Genomic DNA, 27673 nt, shown 5'->3' with positions numbered 1-27673 from the left:
AATAGCCAACCACAGCGCTAACACTACCTCCTTCATCTTCCCACTATCACACCTCCTCAAGTAAAATGTACACACATACCTTACCTATGCTCACTGCATGCACTCTTCTTGCATATCTTACATCCTACCAAATCTCCATCATTCCCCCACTCAACCACTACCACTGTACTACTACTCACACCACCACTCATGTCTCACCCTCAGTCAGCTCCCCTCCCACCAACTAAAGAACCATCCCTATGCACCCCCCCACATATTCTACCAACTATATTACTCAAACATAAAGCAGCCCTACAACTTAACATAGTAACCCTCCCACCATACATATTACCCACAGAGCACAATCATAAAGTTTCCCTAATAAACAAACACATTCAAAAACTGAGAAAACTAATAACCTCATGAATATCAAAACTAGCCCTAAGTGGAGATATCCTCCCCAACCCTGGCCCTACCATCTCCAACCCAATCCTCATAATCAGACTAGAAACCACAACTTCTCCCATATCACAGCCAATAGAAAGCCAAGTGACTTCCTTCTACTAAGCCTAAATATTAGAAGTATATCCAACAAAGTCCATGAACTCCATGCCACCATAGACTTGTACACCCCAGATATAGTAATCCTGACAGAAACCTGGCTAAAACCTCACATTACCAGTGAGCAAATACTCCCTACCGGTTATGGCATACTATGAGTAGACCAGCTAAACAAGAAAGGAGGTGGTGTAGCTATAATATTTAAATAGCATCTAAACATCCAGATCTTAAAAGCATCAGCTCCACAAATAGGCAACGAAGAAATAATATATACCAACCTAAAAATAAACCAAAACAAAACCATCAACATAATTGGATGCTACTTCCCACATGGCCAAAACATCCCTCCACTAGAAAATCTCCTCAGCTGGTCTACCCACCATCTCCTTCAAGAAACTATAATTTTAGGTGATTTCAATATTGACTGGCAGTCCTGTTCTAGCAACCATCCAACCCATCATGTAAACCTCCATGGCTTCACCCAACTAGTCCAGTCACCAACCTGGATAAATAAAAACTCCAGCAAGCACACTACCCTGGATTGGATACTAGTCAGTAAGAGCCCCCAGTCATATATAACAGGCTGCTATCAGATAGCCTCAGTGATCACTCCCCAACATTCCTACTCAAAAAATACCTATACCAAGCTAAACCTGTCATCTACCATCAAATATGTAAAAAAATAAACTTTAACCCACTCACATTCATCTCATCCCTCAAAGAATGTAACTGGCATCCTCTAAAGTACCTCAGTCTTGATGACGCAGTTGAATTTTTTAATACTACCTTCCTGAGCATCCTTAATTACCATGCCCCATAAAACTTTCCAGAACCAAAGCACAACCCTCACCATGGCTACAGAAAACCACTAAGTCAGAAATGAAAAACAGGGATAAAGCCTGGGAGCACTGGCGCAAAACCAAAACCCCCTCAACTAGACAGAAATTCCTAGAACTACGCAATAGAGTCAAAAAACTAATAAAACAGGACAAATTCCAATACCACCAGCCTGCCCTATACTCCTCCCAACACAGCCCCAAACAATTCTGGTCCTCCATAAGCTCCATCCTCCACCCAGGTAAAGTCAGTACCCCTCCCCCTAACATCCCTCACTCCTCCAAAAATATTGCTACCTCATTCAACACACACTTCACACAAACCATACTATCACTAGCTAAACAACACGACCCCCTCCCCTCCAACCCACACCTTCAACTAGTAATCTCCCCACTGCCTTCTCTTTTTCTCCTGTACCTACCTCCAACATAAAAAACACTTAACTAAACTTAAGCCCACCAAATTAGCAGCAGACAACCTCCCAAGTGAATACCTATAAATCGCAGCTGATGCTCTGGCCTACTCAGTATCCATCTTTATTAACCGATCTCTGTCAGAAAGTTATGTTCCCACACTGTGGAAAGTATCACATATAATTCCCCTCCACAAAGGCGGCCCCTCCACAGAACTAACCAATTACAGCCCCATAGCTATTCTCTCTCCACTCTCCAAAATACTAGAGAGATGCATACACTCTCACATCTCAGACTACTACGTTACTAACAACCTCCTTTCCAATACTCAGCATGGTTTCCGACCAAACCATAGCACCAGCACTGCCTTACTCTCATTTACTAACACTATCCTTCAGCATAAAAACAATGGCTATCTCTCCTCTGTTACTTTCCTAGACCTATCTAAAGCATTTGACATGGTCCCACACAAACAACTCATCTCTGTCCTCAATATCCTATCCTTCACTCAGTCAGTCACCAACTGGTTTTAGAGTTACTTGTCTGACCGCCAACAATCCATTGTATGGCAGAATGACATATCTCCCCAACTACTTGTCTCCATAGGGGTACCCAAGGATCCATCCTTGGACCCCCACTATTCTCTGTTTTCACCAATAATCTAGCTTCTGCCACCAAACATGGCACACTCATACAATACACAGATGACTCAACCATCATCTGCTCAGCCCAGTCCCTACCCATACTGCAAAAAATCACACAGGAAGCCTTTTCCTCTGTTGAAACTTGGTTATCCGATGCCCAATTAATACTCAACCCAAACAAAACTAAACTACTCATCTTCCAACCCAACAAACATACTCAAAACAACTCTCACTTTAACATCACAGCAAAAGACAACACCACTATATACCCAACTGAACACACCAAATTGCTAGGAGTGGAAATAGACAATAAACTAAAATTTGACATTCACATATCCATGACCAAAATAAGTCCACAAAAAACTAGGAGCGTTATACAGAAATACGCAACTTCTTACCAAAGCAGCAAAGATTTCAATAGCAAATTCCTACCTTATCTCCAGCCTACTTTATGCTTCTCCAATATATACCAACCAAAGGCAATGCGATCTAAACAAGCTAGAGACCTGCTACAACAAAATCGCCAAATTCGCCACAGGGGCATCCTACCGTAGTCACCACTGTCTCTCACTTGCTGAACTGGGCTGGCTTGAACTCCCTCACCTCCTTCAATGGTATCAACTCTCACTCACCCACAAACTAGTAAACCATCCACTAAATGTCACATTCCTCCAGAATCTACTCCAACCCTATCGCACCACCAGACCACTAAGGTCCAGCAACAAAAATCACTTGCAGATCACTAAAGCCAATAACTCTGCTGGTGAAGCACTATTCTCTTGCACTATAGCCAAATTATGGAACTCCCTCCCACCCACAATTACCTCCATACCATCATGCACCCACTTCAAAACTTTACTAAAAGCGCACCTAAAAACATGCTGGCTATGCCCTTGCAACTCCCACTCTAATGTCACTCACCCCATCCAACCACTACCTTTCTTTCCACCCCACTAACTATCTTGATTATAGCAAGCTCAGATGGTCATAAGCCTAGTACTTATTTTACAGCAGGAATTTCTTATTGTAACATTTGTTAATGTCTGTTATGTACTTCACAGATAAAGATTCGAGTTGTCTACTAATGTACTATGTTCTTCATCTGTAAATATGTTTGTAATTAATTGCTATGTTAATCAAATTGTTAATCGCTATGTAATCCAATGTAACTTCTGTCTGTTTATTTTAACTGTTGAGCTTTTCTCCCCAGGCCTCCGCTGAAAATGGACCTACATCCAGTCGGACACTCCCGGACAACAAATGTAAATAAAAAAATAAAATAAATAAATAAATAAATAAATAAATAAATAAGTACGCTTACTTAACATCCTTTCTGATGTTCCTATGTAGTTTTGAAAATGAAATGTTTAAAGAAACTGTTTGAGAAAAATACAAATAATTGTGGATCCCAGGGAAATATAGGGGCAAGGAGATGTTGAAGGTGTAACTACTGTCATTGTATTATAGATAAGGAAAAAGTGATACTAAACAATGATGTGAATAGTATTGTGACTTTCAAGAAGGGTAATTGTATGACTAGAGTTATTGTATACCTAGTGTTATGTAGAGACTGTTCCAGTTTCTATGTAGGAAAGTCAGAAAGGACATTAAGTAAGCATATTTATGAGCACACCTATCAAATAAAGAAAACACATTTGAATAATGCCCTTTATAAACATCTTCATATGGAACCAAGTCACAAAGGTTTTTATTTTGGGATCTTAGAGCAAGTTGCTATGGACCCTAGAGAGGGAGACTGGGAGAATTGGTTAAACTGCAAAGAGACATACTGGCAGATAAAATTAAATGCAACAAACCCCCCAGGTCTTAATGACCACATTTCAATAAAGCCTTATTTAATTAAAAAAATAGTAAGTTACAATACAAGTGTACACATAAATAGAATTGTTGAATTGTAGCTTTTGTCTGCATATTTAATATATAGGAATTATACTGTTTTGTTCTACAAATGTTTTAAATATAATATTGAAATAACATTTTATATATTTTGTTTTAGTTAAATTATATATGTATAGTAAAGCTATTTTCACTGTAGTATATGTTATAACATATCAACTTATGGGAGAGTGCATGCCTTTAAAACTTTTGGCGCTCTTTTTGGGAATGGGGATATTTAAATGGATTTGTAGGGAGTCTTATACTCACTTGAAAAAGCCCTGCATTGAGTCAGGGTGAAAGCGTTTGTGTACGAATTTGTATATGAACTTTTAGAATACAATTTTTTATTTTAGCTGATTTCAGTGTGCCCGGACCATTTGCTTTGATTTCAGTTTCTGGTGTGTTATGGTCTGCATCTACTTTGTGGTTTGAAAGTAATTTTAATTACTAGGTTTACAATTTAAACTGTTTTATTGCTTCCTAGCAGCTGCACATCTGAGAGCTATGTATTTCTCATACAGAGATCATAAAATTCTGTTGGTATTTCTTGGCCTGGGAACTAAAGGCAGGTGACAAAGAGTGATGTCACCCAAATTGACCCAGTGGTAATGTTTGATAGTAATTTAAGAACTCTCTCAGAGAAAGTCTGTGTATTTTGTGTTTTGTCTTCAACCTAGAAACATCCATTCAGGAATTCTGCCTGCGTGTGCTCTGTAAGTAAGATTTAGGCATAGTATCTCTTCTAGAGATAGATAGGAATATAGTAAAGATTAGTTTAGATGTTTTCTGTATTCATTTGAGACTGTCCTCCAATGTTGTTTTAAAATATTTCCTATGATTCTGAACACTGGAGTTACTGTGTTGATTTAATATTGTCTTGTTCTTTTATTATTTATTATTAAATATATTTAAACCTATCTTTCTGGCTGATATTTGTGAGACATATGTAAGCTCTTAGAGTATTTGCATATGTATTTGGTGACACTGTACAGGCCACTCCTAAATAGCCTTAGTCTTGGTTACACTTACCATTTGGATAATAGTAACATTACACAGTAGGATTGGTTACCCTTTGTAAGGACCTTCTAGTAGCTGATAAGGAGGGGTTAGTGGCAGTGACAACTACCTTATAGTCTGGGCAGAAGGGGCATAGCTAGTAAACCTGTGTCAGCCTTCCATAGGTGTGTGTGTGTGTGTGTGTGTGTGTGTGTGTGTGTGTGTGTGTGTGGGTGTGTGTGTGAGCTATTTGGGCAGGGACACAAAGCACTGGTTGGACTGACAGGGTGCTGGAGGTCTTGGTTTGACCCCTCAGCTGAGATCTTAACCCTATAGCTGTGCCAGCAGGGATTCTTACTGGGGATCTAGAGAAAGAGGGAGAAACCAGCCCCTGGACTGACTGTGATCTCTGTGTGCTCTTAAGGGAAATTGTACTTTACTGTGTATATATTTGTCATCCTCCCATTGTGTATGTCCCTCACTGTGACCTGTGGTGAGGATTGAGACTCCTTGATTACTGGCCCAGTGCAGGGACATCATACTCACACACATGCACACACAAATCCAGGCAAACATTCATGCCACCTTACTTACTAACAGATTTTTTTATAATCTTTTTATTTGAGCGACAGTTAGGTTACCCATAGAGAACAGAAGAATTGCTAATGAGCAAATAGATGAAGCCATGTGATTCAGTTCATGCATAAGCATGAATGCCTTATTACTTAGATCTTCCTTCCTAATTTGCTCCTGACCAATGATCACCTCATTCTTTTCACCACTCAGGAGTCACTAATGGATTTTTGTGTGAAAGCTACCTGCCAGGGCTTGTACAAGTTGCTCCCGATATGAACTGTGTATCAGTATTTGGCCATTCAATCTTACATTAGAAGAGTCCAAGTAACTAATTAAGGCTGCTGGATGATTTTAAAATCATTTAACTTTTAAAAAACAAAACTGACACCAGACTTTTCTAGAAAATTGATGGACATGCTGCAAAACACAAGGGCAGTGCATTATAAAACTATACTTCCCATGTTAGCTGCTGTCACTGTTTCTGCACAAGCTGTGAGCCTTTTTTTGAAAGTTATTACAACCCAGATGCATTATTTTCAGCATTCTGGCCATTTTTCTAATCTTACTGACTTCTTTTTTCATCATTTCTGCACCTTCTTTTAAGGCATATATTGTGCAATTATTTGTCAACAATGCATTTCTTTGTTTCTAAATCTTTTACTGTGTCAGTTGTGTATATATTTAAAGGGACTGCCTCCAGCACTGGCTCATGTAATACACCACTGGTAACAATTCATTCATTTGTGTGAACTACATTTTCCTTGTCCATGTGTGATTTTAATTTCTTTCTTTCTAGTCACTGTGTTACTTATGTCACAGCTCTACGATAACATGTAGTCTGTCAAATTTGTTGACTAAACTTTTGTGTGACACAGTGTCAAATGCCTTGCTGAAGTCAACGTAAGTAATACCTACAACCCCTTTCTTGCCTGCTCCCCTGGTTACCAAAGTAATTAAAATGAACACATAAGAATGGCTTTGGACTTTGTAGTAAATAAGACACATTCTTGGTTTGTATGATGCAGAGATGGTGCAGTTTGAAAGATTACTGTTGCAGTACATCTGCAACCATTTTTTTCATATTGAGTTTTCAAAATTCTCAAAGTGCTTATGTTTATTTTGCTGCAAATGGTACTTCATTCTGTAGGAATGTGTTTCAGTAAAAACAGAAATACTCTGGTACTGTAATATTGATAACCTCATACCTCTATAACTTATGAATCTGCTGCATAACATTTTTCCTTATATGTTATGCAGACCATGTCTCATATATTTTTGCTTTCTAACTTTCATTTAATAAAATACATTTTCTGTATAATTAATGAATAAACTTTTGCACTATTGATAGCTGCAACTGCTTTTTTCACAAGTGCTTAGGTAGACTGAATAATGTAATTGCTCCTCCATATAAAAAAGAGAACTGCTAAACTGTATACCTCTGGTATTATATGCCTTGAGATTTCTGCTAGAAGTAGCAGTAATAAATAACGTATTTGATTGAGCCATGTCTGCGTTATCCCACTTGTTCTGTGTAATTATATGTATTAATTGTTGTCTGAGGCTTGGTACCCATAGTTCAGCTTTGATAAACACTGTATCTCTTAAGAAAACTAAAGCAAATAACCTCCTAGGTTACATCAACAGGCAAACTCATTAGGTAACTGCAATGCTTCAGAGCTTCTGTAAACTGCTTTTGTTTGATTAGTAGCTGAGGTGTTTGCTCTAATCTGGACTCCACTTAATACAAGCAGCATAAACAAAACTAAAAAAATATTCAAAGTTTCAAAGCTTATAAAATTGCATCTCCCAAGAAATATAAAAAAAAACTGGCTCAAATCAAATGTAAAAATAGTGATCAAATGACTGCAAATATATCATTCTTAATAACTAATGCTTTATTTCTTTATTTGAGAGGAGGCAAAGCTGTATCTTCACATCCCCCATTTTTTTTTTTTTTTGGTGGGGGGAGTCTGAAGTCCCACACCACATGATGCTTAACATAATCATTTCCAACATCACCATTACTAATTCCTTATTTCTTTTGGGATCTTGAAGAAAAACACCATTTTTAAAACACAGTGCTCCTATCTGTATGAGTCTAGCTTTGTGTTTTAACAAAAGAAGCATCTTATATAAAATCTGTTGTGCACAACGATATGCCTTGAAATGCTTAATTATACTTCTTACTGTATCAAAGGACAGCCAATGTCCTGTATATTTTTAAAGCTTTTTAAATATATTTTAATGGGAATATTTCAGTTTGCAAGTAGCACTGGTTATTACAGTAAAACAAAGTAATGAATTTTAAGTAGCTTTTTTTATAAAGGTTTATTGAAGAGTAAGAAAAACTGTCCTTGCAGTTTTGAGTTGAACGATATTTATGCCATGTTTTTACAGTTAAGTTTTTTATTTAAGAAATGGTGATGACAAAATGTGGATTATTTAACTACTGACGTTTTTAATTCACTAACAAAATGCAATTTCTGACAATTCTTTAACTATGTTTAAGAGAAAGAGTTTGACATATATCTGCTAACAAGTTTTACATATATTTGCTATGCTTTGCTTTTAGTTATAATGTGGTTAGATATTCTGACAGTTGACTATGACTTCAGCCACTGAGACCTGTGGCGAGGCTATAACTTCCCTAAATCCTGCTATAAGGAGGTGCCATTCATTAAGAAACCAGTAGTAACTGGGTTGCTGCAGGGCATATTGGTCAAAAGTATAGCTGTATAAGTAAACTTACCATAACAGTAGATGTTTGAAAGAACACTGCTGTAGTAGCCTTAGTCATATGGGTTATACCCTACAAAGGATATAACAGCTGGTCAGTTTCCAAAGCTTTAGGGTACATTCCATGCACCCACAACATTAGTCAGCTCGAACAGAGATGACTAAAAAGACAGGTTTGGGTGCCAAGCCCTTGAGGAAGGGTCTATATTATAACAGCTAATGCTTAAAATAGCGAACGCTGTATAATCAAACCAAAATTTTTGAGTTGGTGGTAGCTCAGGTTGATGTAAAATATCCCGCAGCACCTACTGAAAAGAGTGGGGGGTTCTTTGTTCACAATAATTTATCCTTGATCTGTTTTAAAACTTTCATAACTGTAATAGTTTCCCCACCCACCCTTCCTAGTGTTGTGGTGTTCTTATACTTGTTGGCTTTGCAGTTGCCTGCCCATACTGTATATTTAATCTGTGACACTCCTCCCAGTCTAGTGTCATTAGTTCATTCAATCTAATAGAGAACATTTGTGAAGGCCAACCCACTCAGATTCTTAACCTTGAATTAACTTCTGTTCCAGCTTTCTCCATTTCCAATTTACTAAAAAAAAAAAAAAAAATCTAAGCTTGCTTCCCCTCTTTCCTGTAACAAGTATTGTCCAGATACAGATTTGCTGTATCCAGGACTGTTTGTAAGCTCCTGAGCCCCCCCCCCACTTAACTAGGGTTAAACTATTTGCTGACGCCATAACGTCTGCTCTTCAAATTTTCCCTTGCAACTAGCCAGCTTTTAGGTTTTAGCACTCAAATATGTTTCTTTGAGCTCAGCACTTGTTCAGAACTTGTTGTAAGCACTAAATAAGCTACAAATTACTACATCACTCAGCTTTCCTTGCTTATCTAGAGGAAAACAGTTTTTAGTACTTAATAAATAAGCACCTATCCAGGCATGTCTAAAGGTCAGCTCCCGATGTTTTCTCCTGTCTACTTGATGAATCTGGGCATCTTGGGACAGTGCAGCAATTGCCTCATGTACACAAACAACCCCCACCTCCTACTACCCAACACTACGACCTATGAGAGATACACTTATATAGCCAAACTGGAAGCAAAGCTCTCTTCACCGAAGACTGGACTAAACAGTCAAGTGGAGAAGGTAAACACTTGCACCATACCACACTCATCACATAGTCCCTTAAAACCTACACCACCAAAACACACCCACAAAAGCACAAAACACACACCTATATTCGCGGAGGCTCTCAGTAAAAATCTACCCAAATAACCGAGACTTCCAAAGCAGAAATGCAAGCAACCTCCACCCCCAACACAACCCAAATGACACATAGCCCACATACTCAGTGTGCCACTCAACTACAGCCCATAAGGCATAATGTACCCAACACTCTAGTCATAGGTGACTCTATAGTCAGGCACACTGATGCTCCACTCACCAGGCTAAACAAGGAGAAAGTTACTGTCAGGTGCCAGGATCCGCCACATAACGCACGCACTCAGGTCACTCCACAACATGTACTAATGTGATTCTGTCATTATCCATGTAGGTGTGAATGACCTGAGACGTACCTCCCTGGACTACATGAAAAGAGACATGGAGGAGCTCTCCTTTCCCAAAATGCCATCACTGTGTTTGCAAAAGTTGCTCCACATGGGGACCCCATGGCTACACCCGTTTTCTGTAGGTAAAATTGTTTGTTGAACAAAAAATAATTGTTGTACAGAACCAATTCCAATAAGTAAATAATTAGATCAATAGTTGGCCCTTCTAAATGCTTTTCTTAAAGGAAGTCCCTAACCCATTCGCACCCAAAGTCCTGTGGAATAGAAGTGTAAAGATCACAAACATCTATTGTGAAAAATTGGTGTTTTTTGTCTGAGGACCATTTAATTAGTAAACATATCGCTGGTTGCCCTCATATAGTTTTTCGAAGGGGGAAGAACTTGAAAGTTTTATTGGAATGTAATAATTCCAATTGTCATCGTCCATATTGTGGTATGTTCAAGTGTGAAAAATGTCACTGGTGTAAATATATCAAGGTTGGAAATTCATTTATAGTGAGAGGGAAAAAGTTTCACATTAATAATAAATACAATTGCAAAGGGAGTGGTCTATCTAGGTTTATGTTCAAAATGTCCTGCTTTTTACATTGGGAAAACCGATAGACCACTCAGGAATAGAATATATGAGCACTGTTATGCAATTGATAAAGGGAACATTAATAATGCCTTGGCTAGGCACATTTTACTATTTCCCGAACATGAATTTTTATTCTTGGTCATTGAAAAAATAACTGAAAATGGAAGAGGTGGCCCAACTAGTTTGAAACTTAAAGAGAGGGTAGTTTTATGGCAGTTGAAATTAAATGCCCTAGTTCCGCCAGGCTTAAATGATATGATTTCTATCAAAAGTATTTTAAAACTAAAAGCTTTACTGAGGTAGAAGGAATAATTATTTACACTTATGTATTCAGTCTGTAGTGGGAATGTTTATTTTAATGATTTGTTTATACTTAGTATAAAAGTTAATTATTAGTTTAAGGCATTAGAGATATTTTTGAGAAAAATGCTCTGGTACTGTAAAATAAGATGGGATGGTTGATTTAGGAAATTATGTCATCATTCTTTATGTATTTAAGCATATGGTTGTAGTTTTAAATATGTCTGAAGAAGTTTACACATTTTAGTAAACAAAAGCGCTTATAAAATTATTCTTGTTTCCAGTGTGGTGATTTATCCTTTTTTGCTTCATTTGTGGTGGTTTTACCGAGTTTATATAGGGGTTGTTGCCTAGTTTGGTGAGTTTATCAATAATTCCTGAGTGTGGAATGGTATTAAAGGCCTTGGCCAGATTGAGGTAGGCTGTATGAACTGCCTTGCCCTCATCCACAGCTCTACTGACTGACTTAAAGAAGTCATCCAGGTTGAGCAGGCATGATCTACCATTCACAAAACCAAATTGAGTCGGATCTAGAGTTTGGAGATTCCCTATATTCTTGTTTATTAGGTCCATGATGATGCACTCCATAGCCTTACATATCATACTCGTCAGGCTAATGGGATGATAATTCTCAGGGTCTGTAGTCACTCCCCCTTTATGGAGAGGGATGACTGTAGCAGTGCAACATTCAGTAAGGAAAAGCCTGAGGTGAGGCTGTGATTGAACAGAGCGCACAGATGTGGTGCCAGTTCACTTTGTAGTTCATGTTGAACACATCCAGGGATATTGTCAGGTCCCATGGAAGCTGTATTCTTGGCCTTAGACAATGCAGCTTTAACCTGTGCTGCAGTAATGCTGGGTGCCTGGCATTCCTCCGGTATTGTGATTGGGAGAGAGGGGTAATGTTGGCACTGAATCTGTTGGCCAGTATGTTGGCAATATCTGTTGGCTCAGTATAGGAGGTACCATTGTGCAGTAACCCAGAGCAAACCTGGGTATTGCCATGGAGATTCTTGATATAACTATAGAAGGCTTTGGGGTTGTTTTTAGTGTCTGCTGCAATTCTGCCTTCATAGCTGGCTTTAGATGTTTTAATGAGGGATCTCAACTTTATGTTAAGGCTAATAAGGGAGTTTTTCCAGTCTTGGGACTTCACCTTTTTTTGCATCAGTTTCTTCTTTCTATTGTAGAGTTCATTAATGGCAGGGGACCACCAGATTGGCTTCCTTTTTTTGGAGGAGGGCATCTTGGTTCTGTTGGGTATGACTAGTTCCATAGATTTATGTACGTGTTTGTACAGTGCATTGGTGTATGATTCAGCAGTCATGCATCTATTTTCCATTGACATTGGTGCTGTGAAGTTAGACACCTCTGTTTTTAGGAGCCTAAAATCAGCTTTGGAGAAATATTTCATGGTGGTTACCTTTGCGGGGGTGTGGGTGAGATGCAGATTTCCATGGTGATTAGTTTGTGGTTGGATCTAACCATGGAGGAATTGACTATTAGTGTAGAGCAATGGTTTCCCATGTTAGTAATAGCCAGGTCAAGGATATTGCTTCCTCTAGTGGCGGTAAGAATGAGCTGGTCCAAGGCATTGGAACTGATGAATTCCAGGAAGCATTGGGCCAGTGTATTGGTGCATGAGTAGTTTTCCTAGTTGATGGGTTGGACCCTGATAGTTTCCAGAGTGCTAAGGAACATATAGTGAGTGTCTTGGAACATGGTTGTGGACCTATAGCAGGCTACAACCTGAATCGCCGACTTGCCCAATGTTAGCTATACCTGAAGTATCTCAGATGCATTATGCTGGGCTACTAGTCTGAAGGTGTGCATATATTTTATGAATATGGAGACACCTCCAACTTTGGAGCTTTGGTCTATGTTCTGGGGCTGAAAGGTGTGGAATGAGTTATAGCCTAGTAATGCAGGGGTGCTTTCTGCTGCTTTAAACCAGGTCTCTGTTACAGCACAAATGTCAATGTTCTCTATTTTGAGGAGTGCTGGATTTCATTTATTTATAGCTGTTATGATGGTAATTTGGTCTTTGGAATATCGCCTAAAAAAGGCACTATAGGGGTGGCAACAGCCTTAGCCAGAATCCAGAAACCCAGGGGTGACAGATGCAGGCCATCTCTAGCAAAGCATTGAGGTCTGTCAGTCATGTCATCCCAAGCAGACAGATACTGGATCCTCTTAGAATGACACCAGAAACTTAGCCAATTGTTGAAGTCAATCATTTTCTGCTTGTACTGTGGTATCACTCTGGGCAATGGTCGGATGCTGCTCAGGGCTAGGGTCATACCTGCCTGGGCCACATAATCCGAGAGCACCTTCCATGTCTCTTTTCATGTAGTCCGGGGAGATGCATCTCAGGTCATTCACACCCACATGGACAGTGACAGAGTCATACTTGTACTTGTTGTGGAGTGACCTGAGTGTGTGTGTTATGTCTCAGATTCTGGCACCTGATAGACAGCTGACTGTTACCTTCTCCTTATTCAACCTAGTGAGTGGGACATCAGTGTGCCTCACTATCCAGTCGCCTATGGTTAGTGTATTGGGCAAGCTGTTTTGCCTTAAGGGCTTAGTGATCCGAGAAGTAGAAGAAAGTAAACCACATAAAGCAGATTTTTCCTCACAGGAAGCACCTATAGACAAAACATTCCTCATACTTGCCCAGTTACTCAGAATAAACTTTAACATATAAACCTGACAATTCAAAATTCTGTTTCGCAGAAGCATGTACTTTTTCCCAGACTGTTGTTTGACCATCCTTCTCAGAAGGGGAAGGATCAGAGTTAAAATGCTTGTCAACAGTTGGCTGACTAAAGCTTATAGCTGTGGGGTCAGGTTTAGGAAGAGTGCACAGAGATTTGAAAGACTGAGGAACTTAACAGATTCTATCTGCTTTCTTTGGTGCAGCAGGCTGGCTATCAGAGGAGCTGCAGGCTGAGACAAACATATCCTACAATTTTGCACTGTGGGATAGGAGTAGGTTCTGGGAATTCCAATAGTAACATTTCATAGTATTTTCTGAGGGACGGACACATTCTGGAAATAGTCTCAGAGAAAGAGAAAGAAAAGCCTTGACATGGACATTCAGATAACATACTCTCCACTAAGTCTCAATCAGAAATTTGAGGGAAAAAAACTATATCTGTCACATCCCATTCCTCTTCAGATTCATTTTTTTTAATCTTTTCAGGAAAAAGAGGGATCCATTTTCTCTCACCAGAAACTACATGATAAGAAGGGCCAGTAACCAGTACAAGACGCTGAGCATGTGTAATAAACTACAATTGTCCAGTGAAACTGGAGCAGGAGAAGCTATATGTTTAGTTTTCGATTTCTGTTTGGACAGGAAACTTAAAGCAGACAAGATTTTTAATGGGAGTAACAGCATCTGCAGGGATAGTCACAAAATTCTGGTTAAACAGGGCCACCTTCCTTGCCCCTTCTCTCAATACCCCAACAACTGCAGAGAACGTGACTAACTCCTAGTTCATAGTGGTTATATGGGAAACACCTGAGAGATCCACAGCAAAAGATGAGTGGTCTGAGGAACCACCTTTTGCCACAGCAGAGTCACCCACCTGTTGCTGAGACAAACTGCTATCCTGTTGTGTTGGCAAAGTCTGTTTAGTTAACTTCTTTTTGTGTGTTTGACTGGAAGAAGGACCAGTCATGGTACTGGTAGTTTGCTCCATGGTTAAGCCAAAAATGGTGTCTCATTCCAAGGAGAACTAAGCAGCACAAGCTGGTAAAAAATCCATAATAGTATTGTGATGACCGCGCCCTGGCCCAGCAATCAAGGAGCCTCAATGCTCACCACTAACACCAGGGTGGTCATCTCATAGAAGAGGAAAGGATAACTAATACACACAGTAAAGTACAATTTCGCTTAAGTGCACACAGAGATCACAGTCTGGGGCTGGTTGCTCTCTTGCTCTCCAGGTCCCCAATAAGACTCCCCACCGGCACAGCTATACGGTCCAGATCTCAGCCTAGCTGGCAAGCTAATCTCCAGTACCCTGTCCAACCAGTGCTTCGTGTCCCTGCCCAGGTAGCTGACACATCACACACACACTTTGAGAAGAGGTTATACAACCACACAGACCCTCCTGGGAAAAAGGCTGGCACATGTTCTCCAGCTGTGCCCCTTTACCTAGGCTATATGGTAGTAATCACTGCCACCACCAGCTAATAAATATCAGCTACTCAAAGGCTCTTAAAAGGGTGTCCAATTATTACTGTGGAATATTATTATCCAATGGTAGTATGACTAACAGTCTAGACCTACTTTAGAGTGGCCTACTACAATAACCTCTATAAATATGCAATGTACTCTAGAGCTTATCTCTACACAAAGCAGCCACAGGTAGAAGGTTTTAAAAATGTTTAATAATAAATAATTAAAACACAAGACAAAACTACTATACCACAGAGATATCTAAGAGTTCAGAGATCACACAGAAACTTAAAATAATACAGTATGACAGGTCTGATTTCAAAGAAAAATACCTAATCAATCTTTACTAGCTTTAACTATTCCTACAAGAAATCACAGTGCTAAAACTTACATGTGAGCATAAGGCAGAGTGCTGATAAGTTGGATATCAAAATGCTTCAAGTCTCTTGTGAGAAATAGTATTTAAACATTACTAACAAACATGTCTCTAAGGCCCTCCTAAATTACATAATTTTTGACACTTAGGTTTTCCCAGTATTCATATTGCATCATCTTAACTCGTGATCTGAGTTCTCAGGCCACAAACAGCATTATTTAGCAATCTAACACCTACTCAGAAACTTACAACGATACAAGGCATTTCACATATACATTCTAGCAGAAACTAGAGCAATAAAACACCTTCCACATCTAAATTCTGGTCATAAACTTTAGCCTTAAAACAATGGGCATGAAACCTTCATCCAGCCGCACTGGAGCAGAATTGTAAAACATTAAAGAGATTCATAAGATCTTTTCAACTTAAAAAGACACATTTGAAATACTTGGCTTGGTTTTCCTTACAGCAGATGGCAATGTTGCAACACTCTTGAAGTTCACATTTTACAGTGTTTTCTTACATTTAAAAACACAAGCCTGTATTATACATTTATTTATACAGTTGATAGAATTATGTATCAAATGCTATTTGACTAGGCTGGCAGCCTTCGCTCATCTCTCCCCAATCGTCACAAGTATAAAGTCACTTTTCCTAATACAAACATAGTCTAAAAAACATAATCTCACTAATACTCTTTACCAGCCCCCAAAAGTAATTTAAATGTAGTTTCTCCACAGAAAATACAGTTTTAAAATATTTAAATCAACTTTAAAACTGACAAGCACAAAAGTGTGTTCCCATTTAAAACTACAGCAAATTTGCATTTCAGTCAATGGAAATACATAATCCTAGCTTAAAATGTAATTTCCCACACAGGAAAAAAAAATTAAACATTAAAAATGTTATCTGGAAGGTTTATCCCCAAAGAGAATTTATTTGCTCAACAATGGAACAGCACTAGTTGACCATCAATCCTCTGAAGCTTGGAGAAGAGCACTTTCTTTACTGGCAGGAAAGCTCTGAAGGGCTTGATGCCCAAACCAGTCTTTTTAGTCAACTCAGACTAATGGCTTGTGTGCATGGAAGATGCCTTGAACCTTTGAAAGATGGATGGCTGTTATATCGTATGAAGGCTAAAACCCATATAGCTTAGTCTACTGTAGCAGTTATCAGTGTAAGGAACGTTCTTTGCTGTTTAGCATGGTTGACATAACAAGGGAGCTAATAAACATGATAAAGGTGTTTACTTATTAAGTTAACAGTGGAGGATGAATGAGAGATTAGTCAGAATTGCCTGATAAGATTAATGCAGTTTATGGACCCATTGAATTTAGAATTCAGTGCAACAAAGAACAGAGGTATGGAGTCCAAGACAGTAAATGGAGGACTAAATGCAAGATGGGTGTGAAGTGGCAAAGGCATAATAATAACTGAAATTTATGAATGTCATTGCTGTCAAGTCTGAAATTATATTAAATGGTGAAATTGCTGTGGGTGATATAAGCAACAAAAATGGGTGATGACTAGTGTAGTGAAGGGAGTGGCTTATAACAACATTGATGTTCTACTGCTGAGGCCCTCATTTAAATATTGGTATGCAGCTCTGGGGGACCATGCAGGGAGACAGACAGCAGAGCAATCAAGCTTTCACAGTGAAAGATTATGAAGTTTGTGAAGTGAATGTGAGATATATCAGTATAAGAAAGCACTTTTTTAAACAAAAAAAGGAAAAGGAAAACTCAAGCTGGACTTAGCACGTAGCAGCAGGTAGAAACAGTGGAAATGAAGTAGGAGGACTGATGGTGGATACATATGATCATAGTTGGCAATCTGAGGAGGCAGTGAGATCAAGCTTATGGAAACACCAAAGGAATTGAAGGTCTGTGGAATGGCTTATTGGAGAGTGCTGGTGAGTTAGTAAAACCAAGTATTGATGGAGAGAGGGGTATGGACTGGGATACAGGAAGAACAAATGTAGAAAATTTGCCCCCAATACTCATGTGGATGAAGTAAATAGTTCGTATTATTTTGTCTTGTTGATATGTAATGTTATTTAATTTGTTAATTAACAGATAAAAAAAGTGGTCTGTCTTTGACCATTGTCAAACAAAAATGATGTAACTCACACACACACACACACACACACACACACACACACACACACACACACACACACACACACACACACACACACACACATTTCACATTATATATGTTCTATCAACTTAAGTGTAGTTGACATTTGCAATATTCACTGAACTCTGGTATAATCATATATATATAAATGCATACATTTCTTGTATCTCCATACATTAATAACTAAATATCTTCTTTTTCTTTCGGCTGTTCCTATTAGGGGTCGCCACAGAGGATCATCTGTTTCCATTTCTTCCTGTCCTCTGCATCTTGCTCTGTCACACCAACCACCTGCATGTCCTTTCTCACCACATCCATAAACCTTATCTTAGGCCTTCCTCTTTTCCTGTTACCTGGCAGCTTCATCCTTAGCATCCTTTTCCCAATATACCCAGCATCCCTCCTCAGCACATGTCCAAACCAATGCAATCTCACCTCTCTGGCTTGTTTCCAAACCGTCCAACCTGGGCTGACCCTCTAATATACTTATTCCTAAGCCTGTCTACCCTCATCATACCCAGTGCAAATCTTAACATCTTTAACTCTGCCACATCCAGCTCTGACTCCTGCCTTTTTATCACTGCCACTGTCTCCAACCCATATAACATAGCTGGTCTCACTACCCTCTTGTAGACCTTCCCTTTCACTTTTACTGGTACTCGTCTGTCACAAATCACGCCTGACACTCTTCTCCACCCACTCCATCCTGCCTGTACTCTCTTCTTCACCTCTCTTCAGCACTCACCATTACTCTAAACCGTTGATCCCAAGTATTTAAACTCATCCACCTTCGCCAACTCTACTCCTCGCATCCTCACCATTCCTCTATCCTCCCTCGCATTCACACACATATATTCTGTCTTAGTCCTACTGACCTTCATTCCTCTCCTCTCTAGAGCATATCTCCACCTCTCCAGGGTCTCCTCAACCTGCTCCCTATTCTCACTACATATCACAATGTCATCTGCAAACATCATAGTCCACGGGGACTCCTGTCTGATAACTAAATATGACTAACTGTTATAATTAACACAGAGGTTCTTTGACACTAATGTATGTGTAACACTGCATGCTTGGTCAGCACTAGTCAATGCTATCAGGTCCAACTAACATAAATTAGCAAAAAGACAAATTATAGTTGAATCATTAATTAACAAAACTGCAATTAAAATAGAGATTTCTGAGCACTAATTTATATGTAAAACTGCATGTTTGGTCACAACTGGCCAATATTACTTGTTACAATAAACACAAAATTAGATGGGCACTAATGTTTCTGCAAATGTGTATGTACTGTTAGCTTCCCTGGCCTCCTGTATGTGTTTTTTTTTATACTCATTTCAGGAATATCCTGAATAAGTATTTAATACTCTGCATATATAATTATATATCTGTTGTAACTATATCTGACATGCTTATTTCACACTGATATGTCACAGACTACTCTATCATTTCTAATTATGCTCTGGTTATATAATCTATATCATGGACCTTTATTGATTTAATCAATTAATTATATTGCATTTTGTTTATAGGGGTAAATCACTGATCTAAGTAGACAAAATGCAGGTTCAGCCCAGGTTCAATGCAACCTGTATATACAAAACAGAATAAGAAAACCTCATCAAAAACTAGGGATACTTTACAGAGCCAAAAACTTTCTCACTGACGTGACTAAAACTACACTTGCCACTACTTATCTCCTCCCCACCCTACTTTATGGTGCTCCCATCCTTACTAACTTCCAAGCTTCACAAAAATGAAAACTTGAACAATGCTATAACAAAGCCCTTTCAGAACCCACTACTGTGTAGCACTGAGAAGCCTAAACTGGTTAGAACTGCCACATCAACTAACATATACACAACTTCTTTCCACCTATAAAATTATCCAGCATCCATCTGACTGTCTAGCACTGAAAAACATTGTACACAACTATGTTCTCAGTTAGTCATTGCAATCCAATGACCAAAGTCTCCTGTCTATCTACAAACCTAGCAAATCTGCTGGGCAATCTCTGCACTTGTACAAGGCTGCTATGGCCTGGAACTTATTATCTGTATCCATAAGGTCTATACCCTCCCTCCCATCTTTCAAAACCACTCTGAAAGACTTCCTAGATAAAACCTGGCTCTGTTCTTGCTCAAAACCAGGATAAACTATATCCCTAAATGTGAACAAATACCTTTTCTTTCCTTATACCTCCTTACTTTCCCTTCTTCACTTACTTCCTTCCTGCTGTCTAATTTTTTCTATGATTTTCTCTCTAAATATACCATAAGCCTGTTTTTTCCTGACTTCATATTTTAGTTCTTCTTTGTATTAGACTAACTTACCTTTAATTTCTCTACAAACTGACTACAATTTCTCTAAATATTAAATGATAGTTATATACCTTGTATTGATTCTTAACCAATGTTTTTATGTCTATTTTTTATTATTATTTAATTGCAGATGTTTTTGTTTTATTTTTGAATATTGTAAAATTATTGTTCTTAAAATGTTTTGTAATAATTTGGAGCTTTTCTCCCTGGGCCTATGTTGAAAATGGGCTTCTACCCAGTTGGACTTTCCCAGTAATCGAATGTCAATAAATAAATAATAAATAAACATAGGAGGAACATGTAATCAATGAGGAGAAACTTACCCTGGGATTCAGTAACACCTACACTAAGTGTACACTATGTATACACCGTTCTGAGTGAACAGACAACACAGACATAACTCACACCTTCTTCCTCCTAATTTTAATATTCCTACTAATTTTCTTGCAGCTTTTAATATTGACAGGGATTCATAAAGGTTACCACAAAGTGTAGACAACATGTACACTTAGGGTAATCTTTCTGAGTGACTAGAAAGCACAGAAAATGTGGTAGGGATGTTCCTGAATACATATCATGTACACTTAATGCAGGAGTTAATGAATCTGGCCCTTAGTAATAACACTGTGGAAAAAATGTACACATAATTATGCATACACAGATTTAGGTTAACACGGAGTAATGAGTTTTTAACTATGCTGTCTTTTAATGCAGAGTTTAAAAGCAGTTTATTATTTTATGTTATTATTACTATATGGAGCGTTTTTTTTTTCACAGTGTCTTCCTGCAAATGGGAACTGCCTTGATAGACACACCCAGTTTAGCAAACATAAATAAATAACTACATAGAGTCATAAATAAAAATGTCCAAAACTAAGTTGTACATATCCTGCATGAAAAAAAGCAACCAGAGTAGAACAAGGAAGAATGACAAAGGGAGCACAGATAGCAGCCATCTGCACTATTTTCATAAATGCTTAGGAAACCAGGCAGCCCTGTGGCTCCTGTTTAGTGCTCTGCTGGGCAGTTAATCGTTTAATTTGGTCCATTTGCTTGACTTTTCTAACTTTCTAACATGTTGCAGAATTTATAAGAGCTTTGTGAAAAATAAAATACATAACCTAAAACGTGGTATTTCTGGCATAAGGTTATAAGTGCGTAATATAGCAATAACCCACGCCTGGGTGTGGGTAATGCGGGATTTACCCACGGTTGGCGTGGTTTGGTCCCGAGGCCCGAGGACCAAACAAAGACAACCGTGGGTAAATCCGCATTACCCACACCCAGAAGTGGGTTATTGCTATTATACTATGACATTATTTAAGAAAAGAAATAATTACTTTTCTTAAATAATGGCATTGTATAATGCCTCTTTGCTGCCCTTCCGCAGCTGTCCGGTATCCGGCAGTTCTGATGTACCGCGATGCCTCGCAGTACATCAGAGCTGTGGCCAAAAGCAACGGGAAAGCAAGATCTCCGTTGCTTTTACTGTTTCGCTATGTTAAATTGGTTTAACATAGCGACAGCTTTAAAATAAGCAACGGAGATGTCCGTTGCTTATTTTAAAGTTGTCTCGCTATGATAAACCCATTTAACTTAGCGTAAAAGTAACGGAGATCTTGCTTTCTCCGTTAACCTGTCTCGCTATGTTAAATGGGTTTAACATGGCGAGACAGCTTTAAAATAAGCAATGGAGATCTCCATTGCTTATTTTAAAGCTGTCTCGCTATGTTAAACCCATTTAACATAGCGAGACAGGTTTAAAAAAAAGCAACGGAGAAAGCAAGATCTCCGTTGCTTTTTACACACTGTGTCGCTATGTTAAACTCTTTTAACATAGTGAGGCAGTGTTTTAAAAGAGACTTATACTAATGGAAAAAGTCCAGGCGACCGGACCTTTTTCCATTAGTATAAGTCGATTTACAACGTGCACGCTGGCCAATCAACGTGCACGTTTTGGAATATTAATGGGGGGTCATGGTATAATATAACAATAATTCATGGCAGGATAGGATTTATGATGGGATCAAATGCTGAGGCCTGAAGACAACAATTCAAACCAGAACTCCCTACACCTTTTCTTGCAAGTGAACTATTTGCTTTGTTTTTGTGTCCATGTCATGCTAGTAGTGTGAATACTATGTACACGTTTAATATTTAGGTGACTCATGTTGTAATAATAGTGATCCTAACAATATGTACACTTACTTAGTATTCACGTAACCCATGTCATACCAGTAGTGAGCATACACATTGTGCACATCTACTTCATATTCCATGACCCACATCATGCTAGTAGTGAGCATACACAATGTGTAGCATTCACATGACTCATGTAATTCTGTGTTACCTAATATTTAAAATTTGGTTAGACAATGCAGAATAACAATTTATCTAGAAAAATATCACAAGATATTTGAAAAAGTTATTGAAACTTCACACTTGTATTGCTGTTGTATTGAGGGGTTTATTGTTATTTGATAACTTAAAAGAAAAGCTATCTGCTTTCCAATAGGAATTATAATGACATTTGCCCCAAATAGAACATTCAGCAGCCAGCCAATGAGTTGTACTCTTAACTTAGTACTCATAATTTAGAACAGTAAGCATTAATGCATGGCAAGGCGTGAATTATTGAGCGTATGTCAGTGTTTGAAGCTAGAAGTAAAGTCAGTGACATTATTTTCCTAAAAAATAATATTATTCTTTGAAAATGCACAAACTGCAATGCTTTATTTTGCTTAAAATATGATGCTGTGATTTTTATTTTAATTTTAATTTTTCAGAATGCAGTTTCAGAGTTGAACCATACCATTACACTACAGCATTCTCGAAATGTAACTGGACTGCATAACTGAATGCTTCTTGCACTCAGTTTGCAGATATTTCATTGCATCCATCTTGTGGTCACTTAGACAACTGCTACAGAACAGTATTAAGTACCCAGAACTACTTTCCATTATCATACTGACAGCAACAACCTTTTAATTCTTTTTGCTATAAACATAGTGGCGTTGCATTACATCTGCAGTGTTTGCATATGAATATAAGGCACAAGTCTGAAAGAAAGATGAACATTCAGAGATGTGTGCTGGTTAGTTGATCATCTCACTAAAAGTCATACTGCTTTATTTTCACAGGCTAATATTATAGTCAAAGATGTTTACACTGAGCTAAAAGATGGGATCTATCTAATGAAACTTCTGGAGTTCATCTCAGGAGAAACTCTTCCCAGGCCAAGTAAAGGAAGGATGAGAGTGCATTTCTTGGAGAACAACAGTAAAGCCATATCCTTTCTCAAAACTAAGGTGAGTCTAGAAATAGTTGTTATCTGCAGTTTAGAGGAGTTACTTGATACATTCCAAGTTGTTCAACATTACATCTGGAAATTTTATTATGTATCTAGATTTAATAATGTATGTAATCAAGAAAGTCTCAGAGGTAGAAGCAGCCCTCTAGAAAATTGCATTGATATATTCCTGGAAACAAAGTCTCATGAATGAAAAGGTTAGGATGCTACCTGGAATGACACACTGCCTCAAGAATGTTTACAAATGGCATATGGTTCTAGTGTTTAGACGGCTGTGGTGGTGCTGCAGTAGCATTGTCGCCTCACAGTAAGACGTTGTCCTGTTCGATTCTCAGCTAGAGCGTCTTCTGTGTGGAGACATGCGTGAATGGGCGTACCTTCTTTGAAGGTTGTGCGTCAAGGCTGGCAACTCGGTACGTAAAAATCTACTGCCAATCATTAGCGGACTGGAGTTCCGCTGTGGTGACCCCTAACCGGGAAAAGCTGAAAGATACAACAACATATGGTTCTAGTGTTTAGGGTGCTCAAAACAAATATGTCATCATAATTGTTTTTTCAGCTTATTTGTCCCTGCACTACTGTGCTGCTCTAGGGTCCATTTGGTTATTTCTTCAAGAGAGCAAAAATATTAATATGACCCACTGACTACCAAATTAAACTTAAGGGTCAGAAAGATGCATGCATTATTGTTTCAGGCCTTCATTTGTACAAGATTCTCATCCTTTAAAGATTGCTATACTTAGTTATAATTTACCTCAGAAAACACAAAAAACTTGGCAATTAACTGCTTGGTTGTATACCAAAAATCAAAACTATGTAATGTGCAAAATACCAAAACAGAAACACAGCCAGGAAGTGACAGCATGTATAATAACTCCCTTAAAACATAAAAATAAATAAAATAAAATAAGCGCTTTCACAATAAAATTGCTTCAACAGATAGTTATAATTTATTGCATGAAAAAAGGATCATATTATCCTCTCTAGATTCCCCTTTCAGCTTTGCAAAGCTGTGACTATTTACATTTCTTTACACTGGGTCTGAACAACAGCTTGGGTCAAAATAATTTTTTTTTCAGGGCAATGCCTCTACCTCATGGCCATGTATTTCCTCTTTCTCTATGACTCCACGCAAGATGTGCTCTGTATTGTTTTCTAGCATTCCTCCCCAATTACTCTGGGTCACTATGATTACATCCTTTGTACTGTTTCAAAGTTTTTCCAGGTTTTACTCAAATGTGAGCTGACAGGAGGTAGTTCCCCAGAAGCAGAAAAGAAGCAGTAATTAGCATCAAACAACAAGAACAACAAAGACTAGGTGTTGTGGCCAGGAACACTGCTTGAGAAACAAATTTACGGATGCCTGCATGGAACCTATGACTTGCTGCTGAAAATTCCAGTACTTATATCCTCCTCGCCTTGCCTTAAACAGAGTTTGAAGTTCTGACTGAGATGTTTCTTTTTTCTTTTTTTGGGCAGAGGGATAGCTGCTTTGTTTACATGCCTTGCCGATGCCTGTTTTTTTTCATCAGACTAGGAATGTAGAACCCCAGTCAGTATTGCAGGTTGACAAGTCTGACGTCACTTTCACTTATTTAGCATTGTTTCACTTTCCCATGTAACCCATCATTTTGTTTGTTTGTCTCGTACCTCATTTGCTGTGATCTATTGTTCCCATGCTGAGAATGCTTATCACTTTTTGGCAACTTTCTCCTGCAGTCTGCCAGCTCTGCAACAAATCGACATTCAGCAGCTGTGATCTTGCACTGGTGCAAGTTTCCTTTAAGGATCTTTTAACTGCTAGGCCATAAGACCTTTTTTTCTGCTTGCTGCATTTCAAGTACCCCTTAATGACCTCTTGTTTTCACGTTATGTTACAAATTTCTTTTAAATTGCCAGAGAACAGTAGTTTCTACCCTCTCACTATGTGCCAGCCCTATCTGTTCTCAAAGCCCAATTTACATCATTGTCTATTGCTAAGCAGTACTTAAGGTATCTATCTCCCAAGTCTTTCCCATCAATTCTTTCATTTTAAGGACTTTTCTCTGTGACCAAACTTCTGGATTTTTTTAGTTTGGTTGTTGCATTGCTCATCCTATAACTAATTACCTGGGTGAAGGAATCCATCTGGTTGTTCAGAAAGGCAGCTTGTCTGCCCTCAGGAAAAGTACCACAATCTTGTACTATCAGACTGAAATGGTACCAGCTCATGGACTCTTACTTCTAAGCTATTCTTTAATCATATCACCACTACACTAGGACATTCCCACTCATGAAGAGTGTAAGCTTTTCTTTTGAAATGTTCACTACAGTTGATTTGCCTGTGCAAAAGCTGAGTTTACATAGGAGAAGTTTCCTGCAGACTGTCAGTAGTAACTTAATTTGCACTGGGGGTTTCTGTGGCTTGCTGCAGCTGAACAAATGCTATTAGGTCTTTAAAGCTTTGCATGCCATGACAGTTCTGAGTATTAATTGCATCTTCCTGCATAGCTGCACTGGCCATTACAAGAAAACTGCAAAACTCTAATTATTCACTCTACAGAGTTAACTCTGAACCTGTATTGAGCTCTGGTTATCTCCTGGATTCTTTTAGTCAAGTTTCTGACACTAGAGTACTTAGAGAACTTATCTTAATGTGTAGGTGTAGGCATATGTTTCTTCTCCCACTCTGTGAATCTGATCTTTCTAATGCACAGTTAGAGAGAACCCCTGCAAGAGGGTAGCTTCATCTTCTCAGTGCACTAGGGCAAACTAAGCCCCATTCAATGTGATCCATTGAATGGACATTAATGCACGTTTATGTAAATTGTAGGTTGTTTATCCTTTCAACATTTCACAATATTATATGGTTTAACTCCTATTCCTGATGCCTTAATCTGCCATGGATATATAGTGCTAAATGTGTAGGCTGTTTCTCCTTATAAAATATTTGAAACCAGCCTGACACCAAACATTTAGTGAACATGTCAATCATAACATACAGTTTTCTTTTGTACTGTTTAATTTGAACCATAACCCACAATTCTATAGATTGGCTTCAGGTTCCCTGTCCCCATTTGGCTTTTTTGGCTGCTTTAGTAAGAGACATATTATTAGTGCATCTGTTCTTCTTATTTTGCCACTCTCATTTCATTCCCTGATATGACTCTCTCCTCTTTAACATGTGAAAACAATGCAATACAATTTGCATATTTTTATAACTTTTAAATAAAATGAAAATAGATACTCAAATAACCAATCTATCAATGTGCAAAAGATTGCAGAAGTTGACATAATGTAGTTTTGCTCTGTTTCTGTCAATAATAGCAAATTTTAAAAAATGTTTTACCCCCCCCCCCCCATCATCTTAACAGCACTGCTTCCCAGTGCCCCATGTCCATGCTGGGACCAGTTACTACTAAACCCCTGGATTTACTCCATATCTTGCTGGTGCTGTTCTTGCAATAATAAGGGCTTTCTAGGGGTCTTGGCTGTCCACATTCCATTCAGGGTGACTTTTTTATTGTTATGCCCTTTCCACTTTCCGCACCCCCCTTCCTTATGCTCCATGACTTCATCTGAGTGCTGCTTCTCATGCCTCCCCTTAGGAGCATCATAAGTGAATGCCCACAGTTCTGGGATGGGCCTCAGATGCCCAACACACTAATCGAACCCAGACTGCCTGGGTCATAGTTATGGTTTTACCCCTCAATGCCATGACACCAGATGGGTTAATAATAACATTTGTGAGAAAATGAGGGACGATAACTATTCTTATCAGTTCATTCACAGTGATCCCTTCTGTAACACTGAGATAAAACATAACATTTTTCCAGACTTATCCCAGGTTTGGGAATGAGCCTGATGGAGTGGCTGTAGGCTGATACTATTCATGGGACCATCTATATTAAAAGACCGAAGAGACGTTTAATTGAACACTTCTTCGTCGACACATAAAGAGTGAGCGCACTAAAGCGTGAACGCTCAAAACAGCGATTTCTTTCCCTGGGAAAGAAATTGCTAGAACACACACACACACACACACACACACACACACACACACACACACACACACACACACACACACACACTTTCAAACATAACAACATGGGGGGCTTCACTCCCACACTCCCCAGTGTGGGGGGCTGTGCCCCGCACACACACCCTAACTAAATATATCAACTCCAACATCGGACTACAGTAGGGAAAGAGGCAAACACACGGGGATGGCCAAGCGATTTCTTTCCCAGGGAAAGAAATCTCT

General features: G+C 38.7%; 1 protein-coding gene across 1 annotated transcript in view; it reads left to right on the top strand.

Annotated features, from left to right (window-relative positions):
* The window catches only part of SPTBN5 (spectrin beta, non-erythrocytic 5), a 1783454-nt gene that overhangs the window by 87091 nt on the left and 1668690 nt on the right, over positions 1-27673 (top strand). Inside the window, exon 2 of the mRNA XM_044073536.1 lies at positions 23261-23428. Within this exon, the coding sequence (XP_043929471.1) occupies positions 23261-23428 (168 nt within the window). The remainder of the gene's footprint in view (positions 1-23260; positions 23429-27673) is intronic.

Source organism: Protopterus annectens, chromosome 6.part0 (assembly GCF_019279795.1).
Source record: "Protopterus annectens isolate FY-2018-M chromosome 6.part0, PAN1.0, whole genome shotgun sequence".
NCBI classification, from domain to species: domain Eukaryota; kingdom Metazoa; phylum Chordata; order Ceratodontiformes; family Protopteridae; genus Protopterus; species Protopterus annectens.
Note: the sequence above shows the minus strand (reverse complement) of the source record. Positions and strands in the feature narration are given on the sequence as shown.